The 7,170-nt window shown below is 39.4% G+C and overlaps 2 protein-coding genes across 2 annotated transcripts in view; both read right to left on the bottom strand.

Annotated features, from left to right (window-relative positions):
• The window catches only part of LOC118336472, a 744,338-nt gene that overhangs the window by 6,113 nt on the left and 731,055 nt on the right, over positions 1-7,170 (bottom strand). The window lies entirely within an intron of this gene.
• On the bottom strand, positions 3,055-7,109 carry LOC118336555 (cell surface glycoprotein 1-like). Its single transcript, XM_035673224.1, has 6 exons — positions 7,060-7,109; positions 5,570-5,737; positions 4,980-5,036; positions 4,018-4,122; positions 3,442-3,555; positions 3,055-3,106 (listed from the first exon to the last, which is right to left on the bottom strand). The coding sequence occupies exons 2-6, from the start codon at positions 5,668-5,670 to the stop codon at positions 3,055-3,057; spliced, it is 429 nt and encodes a 142-aa protein (XP_035529117.1). The 5' UTR covers positions 5,671-5,737; positions 7,060-7,109.

Raw genomic sequence — 7,170 nt, 5'->3', positions numbered from 1 at the left:
TCAGGTTTTATACGGCGTTCAAATTGTAATTTGGGACTAGGACAAGTAGTTGGAGAAATATTAGATTAAAAAGTGAATGCGAGACAGAGGTTATTATATCTGTATACACTGGTAGAGATATTTAGTCGCTACTCTGAGTAATTAGGTTAGGGATAGTCATCTGAAGAACAGAACAACATGTTTGAAATGGTGAACACAACAATCCACAGATATCAAAATGTGAAACGTTTCCTGGTGGTCTTCAGTTCCTCTCCGATCGTCAGAGAAAATCTGGCAGTGTAATTGTAGGGGCGTAGTCTCGTCAAATCGATTCCACGTGTATTCCTGTTGACAGGGACAGAGACGCTAGGACCCATTATTACATGTGACGCGCTGATACTAACTGCAAAACTCACTCATGCATATAAAAACAACAGAGATGTCAATGAAATTCTGAATACAAGAAGACAGGCAAATAAGGCTTGGCTCTCTTCAAATTCATTATGTAATAAAATTCATGTGAGACGTCAGCCGAGAAGCCACGCAATGTTGCTTCCAACCATTACGGCCTGATCTGTAAATATAAGTGTATCATAATTACACTATGAGTATACAGGGGCGACATTTTGAGTGAAGTATATATGGCAAATAAAGAGTTGTTTTTTTGGAGGTGGAGATCAAGATGATCTGGGATCACTAAAAGAAAACCGGCATGGAGGTTGGAAAGTGAAATAAAAGATATGGAGAGCTGCAGCTCGTGTTACATGTTAACAGCTCTTCTTGCAATATTACAAGTCTGATCTGCTGTCACAAAATGCAGAAAAAGGGCCGGTATTTTGGTGTTTTAAAGAACTTTAGTCATCTTTCTTTTTGTCAGGGGACACCACTGGGAGCGTTGTCCTAACTTTAGGGCACTAGGAGAGGTCGTAGAAGGGTGGCCCACTTTAACCACTGGTTGATTTAGACCCAATAAGGAGAGGTAAAAGTAAGTGATTTGTGTATGTTACACTGTTATTATAGAGATAATATAAAGGACACCACACACACACACATACATACACAACCAGGGAGGGAACCCTGGAAAGTGAAAGGTGTACAGTTGGCCAGTCTCCATCTTTTGAGCTCGCCAGAGGGCAGAAGGGAGGAAACTGAAGGGCTGAGGGTGCAGGTGCAGTGTTAATACAAATTATATTATCTTTACTGTCAAAGTCCTCTGAGTCAGTTTTTCTTCCTGTGCGACTGTAGAGGACAGGAAATGTTAGAAGCAACGCGCAGTGTCCTTGATGCATCTGTGGATACAAAGTTTGTGATTGACTGAATCAATACAGACTTAAACCTACTGGTAACCCAAGAAAACAAAGTACCAGGTTAAGAAAAGTCGACCAGGTGGAGTTCTATAGTCTACCTGACGCCGTTACATAGCCTCACTAGTACCGTGATAACAGATATGGGGTGCTGTGTGTGTGTGATGTGTGTGTGTTGTGTGTAGGTGTGGGTGTGTGTGTCTTGTCGTGTGTTGTCTCTTTGCGTCTGTGTGTGTCGCAGTCTTGCATGTACTTGAACAAACCCTGTTTCCTGTTTCTTGGTGTCTGAGCTCACGTCCGCTCTCCTCTATCCTCTCAGTCCTGTCGCAGTACTGACTGAAGTGCAGAAGATGGTGCTCCTGTGTGCGCGCCAGAAGAGGACAGAGCCAGAGTCTCCAGTGTCCAGCTGTCCTGTCTATGAAGAGTATCGGTCCAAAGATATTCCCTCTGCCTTCAGTAATGAACCTGGACCCTTAGCCACAAAGTAAAGAAAACTATTAACTCATTAATTCTTAATCATATTCAGTTACTCATCTGCAGATTCAGTGTGATGGGGTTGATTTTGCCTCGCTGCCATATTGCGAATTTTCTCCCTGACAGTATTTCCAAACCAAACTTTTTCTAACTTTTTGCTGATACTGACAAAGAGAAATATTTTTGGTTCCATCTTCCTCTTTGGAACTGTGGCTGTCAGCTCCCCTACAAAATTCTGTAATCTAATCTAAGAGAAGTCCAGAGAATTTATTAAGGATTCATGTTGAAACAAATAAAATGTGTCTTGTGTTTCGTCTAGAGTTCAGTACAACCAGACAGAGAGCAGAAAGTCTCCAGTGGGTCCAGCGCCTGCTCTATGAAGAGAGGCGATTGGTCAAAGAGTAATAACTCTCACTACTTCAGCTAATGGAACCTGGACCTCAGACACAAAGTAAGCAAAACTGTTTTTACTGTAAACTGACTGAATGGAAGGCGCTGGATTCATTGAAGATCGAAGACAAAATAGATTTACTTTTTATGATGCCAGAACTATTTTGCCAGCACTGTTGTCAAACTAAAATGCTATCTTATTTCAAATTTTTTTAACAAAACACAGTATATCGTAATCTACTCATTCATATATACATATACATCCAATATCCCTCATATATGGGTGTTTGCTCTGCATGTTGACAGCTCGCTGTAACACGCCACTCCGCCAACTCATTATCTGAAAGCAACTTGTTTCAATGCTGCTACTTAACATACTATTGGTCTTCAAAGAGAAGAAACAAACATCCATTTACCTTTATGTATTTGGAGGACTGTCTGAACTGCGACCACTATTCCTTCATTCGATTGTTGGACAATATTAAGAGTGACAGGAAACATAGAAAAGGAATGAAAAACAAACTACAGGCAGAATCATAAATGTTTAATAGACAAGACTATAGACAGGAAAGGCCTCAGTGTTTATGAAGCGGAGAGTTGAAATAAAAAGGAATCATTTTCATCTACAGACTGAATGCTGATTCAAACAGAAAAAGTTAACAACATTTTAATGTATCTCTGTGACCTCTGAGCTCCAGACAGCTGTCGCCGACAAAGTCTCAGTATTTTTCATCAACAAATCAACAAATCACTTTTAGTAATAAGAAAGTGTCTTCACAGAAGAGAGGAAGATGGAAGCATACGTTTCTGTGGAGGGAGCAAGCTGTCCTAGCTGTTTTTGTGTCCGGACGTCTGTAAGGATCCAGTCTCTACCAGCTGGTGGACACTGGTCTGGCAGACCAGTGCATCACTCATACGACAGCTGCTCCTCCACAGAAACATGACTCCTCTTCCTCTCTCTGTGAAGATTAGCACATTACATTCACGGTGACCCAACCATTGCTCAGAAGTTGCATTCATCTCTTTTGCTTCAAATTTACTATATGTGGCTCTTCTCAGTGTTTTCCACTGCACAACTTTGTAAGAGATTTCAGGTAAGACTTCTAAACTTCTAAACTTCTTCTCTACTCAGAAAAAAGTAGTATACCAGACCGACGTGATAAGTTTTACTGGCTTCTTCAATCACATCACACTGTACCAGACCATTAAACTGCATCAACAGTGGTGGTGAGCAAGGAGTTCAATTTCAGACTCAGTTTCCTCTGTGATAAATCAGCAGTTCTTCAGGACTTACATTAGACTCTCTGTGTCTGAGGGTCCAGGTTTATTACTGAGGTCTGGAGGTTTGTCTTTGGAAAAGTCACTCTTCATAGATTCTGACACGGACACTGGAGACTCAGCTCTCTCTCTGTGGAAACAACAAATGTTTTACACACATCACGAGTACTTGAAGAGCAGAGGGAACATTAACATCACACATGGTCATAATTAAATAAACAATTATATTTATTTCTCTGTTTGCATGCATCTTTACTGCACTCTACTGCGTTTCTTTACTGCACTCTACTGCGTTTATTTACTGCATTCTACTGCGTTTCTTTATTGAATTCTACTGTGTTTCTTTACTGCACTCTACTGCGTTTCTTTACTGAATTGTTCTGCATTTCTTCACTGCACTCTTCTGCATTTCTTTACTGCATTTTACTGCATTTCTTTAGTGCACTTCTTCACTGCACTGTCCTGCGTTTCTTTACTGCACTCTCCTGCGTTTCTTTACTGCACTCTACTGCATTTCTTCACTGCACTCTACGGCGTTTCTTTACTGCATTTTACTGCGTTTCTTCACTGAATTCTACTTTCAGTTTCTTACTTTGCGTCTGAGGGTCCAGGCTCATTACTGAAGTCTGGAGGTTTGTCTTTGGAAAAGTCACTCTTTATAGACTCTGACACGGACACTGGAGACTCTGCTCTCTTTCTGTGGAAACAACACATGCACACATCATGAGTACTTGAAGGGCAGAGGGAACATTAACATCACACATTGTCATAATTTATTAATAACAAGCAATTAAATAGATTTCTCTGTTTGCATGCATGTTCACTGCACCCTACTGCGTTTCTTTAAAGTGACAAAAATATATACTGACTCAGGTCACAGTGTGAACAGAAAAAATTACATTGAATCTAATCTTTTCAATTCAGATTTTGTATATTTTGTACTTTTGTACATGGACCTAAATCAGATACACGTCTGAGAATTCATGAGCCTTTCCAGTCACTCACTTTCTCATGGAGATGGGTCGCCTGAACTGAGCGTCTTGCTGTGAGAATCTGGTGGAGAGGCGCTGACAGATGTAGTTTAAAGTATCACTTGAAATACTGAAATTTTGGAGAATATCTGTATCTGTGAAGCCATTCACATCACAATTCCACCACTCCTGGCTCTGACTCCATATCTGCAAACACTTCCGTACAGATGCAGCAGCCACTGCTCCACAAAAAGTCACATTTAAAAATTTGCTTCTCTTTTTCCTCATCCTCGTCTTCGTTATCAGATGCTCACAAATTCGCCGGCTTCCACTGTACACAGACTTAAAGAAATTGGGAACTATGACATCAGTTGCCATTTTTACTTCTGTACGTCAGAATTCGACATGTGACGTCTTTGTTATTGTTCTTTTGTGCGAGGACGGTTCAGGGTTGCGACGTGTTCACACTGGAGTCCGAGTCACATTTAAAAATGAATGTGAACAGCCAAACAAACAAAAAATTCAGAACTGATCAATAAATCCAAATTGTGCACAAAGGCTTTCAGTTTGAACGCAGCCTTACTTTGTGTCTGAGGATGCCGGTTCATTACAGCTGGATGCTGGAGACTCTGCTCTCTTTCTGTGGAAACAACAAACGACATCATTAGTGTTTGCACGGAGCCGAGGGAACATTGACTTCACACATGATCCTAATCAGATAATTAATACAAATAGTTATGGTTATTTGTCCATCTGTAGTTCTACATCTTTCTCAATATTTTGACTTAGTATTTCAAATAATGCTCTCAAAATTTCTCTCTCTTTCTCAAAAAGAGCTCCAGGAGACAAACTAGGGCTGCACGATATGGTAAAAACATCAAATTACAATTATTTTTTACAGATATGATTCACTTTTGCGTCACAGTTTTAATGTTTAAAAATTAAAATAAAAAAAACCTTCTGGTCTAAAGTACTTAACTATAACACTGTTAGTCACATTTTACCTGCAGCTTCCTGCTATTTGCATATTGCACACGGCTATATTGCGATTTCTGGACAAATAAATAGAACTGAATTAATTGTGCAGCCTGATTTGTTGTGTGTTTTACTGCACTCGACTGTATTTGTAACTTTACATCTTAATGTGAGTTTACAGCAGAAATAATCTCTTACTTTGTGTCTGAGGATCCAGGTTCTTCACTGAAGCCTGAAGGTTTTCTTTTAGTCTGACCTGGAGACGCTGCTCTCTCCCACTCTTCCTCCAAATCACTCATCTTCTTATGGCTGGAGGTAAATCAGCGGTGAAAGTAGTTTCAGTGCCGGGCCGAGAGGGGACAGCTGCTGCCTCCACATACAAACAACTCGTCACAATCACATTTCCAGCCAGAAAACAGCTGATGTTAGGTCGACATACAACAGCTAAGTCTCTCATAAATTCCTTCTTGAGTGTGCGACTAACAGTCAACTACAATTAAAATCAAATAACTTAAAGCTGCAGTTGGTATTTTTTATATTTGCTACCAGGAGGAGGAACCAGAGATTATCTGTCTCATGTTCTACTGTCAGGATGAACAAAAAACAACAGTACTGTGCAAATAGCAGATTTATTTAACATTAACTAAAAACAGACAAACCGATTAAAAACAAGGACAACATAAAACATACAACAAAGAAAGATTCAAGTTATTTCAATAAGTTTGACCCTGTTGTCCGTTAACCCTGTGGTTCCCAACATGGCCGTCGCACAAATAAAGTCGCTTAAAATGACTAAAGTTACTCATTAAGAATGTTTTTAACTTACAAAATAGAGATAGGGTTACTTTAAAGTTTTGATTTAATCAGCATGTTTTTTGAGTTAAATTAATTTTAACCTGGTTTCATTTAGTTCAGTAAAATTAAAACAAATCGTGTTAAACAAGCGATTTGGATGAATTTGAAGTCGATTATTTTCTGTGAATATTTTTTTAGTTTTCCTGATATTTTAGGAACCTTTTAAAAAATGTTCTGTCTCTATTACTTATTTGTTTATTTAGTTTACAATTTTTAACAATTATAGTGGGCGTCTTTTTTTGGACAAATTAGGTCAAATTTCTTCTCCCTGAGCCTTTATTAGCTGTAATGAAATGCTGACAATGCTGTTTATGAGAGAGTAAAGGAAATACTGAGATATAGACGTATCATGTTATTGTGAGACACTTTTATTATTTAAATGAGCCTGAATCAACTATAGGACAGGATGTCAGGTTTCTGCACCATACAGGTGTGTGTGTGTGTGTCTGTGTGTGTGTGTTGTGTGTGTGCTGTTCTGTGGTGTGTGTGTGTGTGTTTCAGGCCATGGAACTGGAGACGAGAACGATATTATACCTAAATAATTTATACCAATGTTCACCTATAGTAATCCTAACACACACACACACACACACACACAGGGTGATAGAAGCTCATTGTGTTACATTAGCTGTGATGGCGGAGGAATCAATCAGTTTTATTTCTCTACAGTTTAATTTAAATAACAGACGTTATGTCCGGACTCTCCTGAAGCCGCGCGCTCTGCGGCACATTAATGTCATATCGGAAAAACACAATAACAGACTGATCAATAAACCTAAACAAATCAATCAGCCGATCAATCGATAATGGCAGTAATGGTTGCGGACACTCACCTTCCCGCGCACTGTGGACAGAAAATGGAGTCTGAACTGTACAGATTTACTTTCACTTTCAGTGTTCAGCTCCTCCTTCTCCTTCTTAACACACAGTTACACAACTCACAC

This window comes from Morone saxatilis, unplaced genomic scaffold (assembly GCF_004916995.1).
Source record: "Morone saxatilis isolate NCDOM2014 unplaced genomic scaffold, NCSU_SB_2.0 Contig24, whole genome shotgun sequence".
Taxonomy (NCBI): domain Eukaryota; kingdom Metazoa; phylum Chordata; class Actinopteri; family Moronidae; genus Morone; species Morone saxatilis.
Note: the sequence above shows the minus strand (reverse complement) of the source record. Positions and strands in the feature narration are given on the sequence as shown.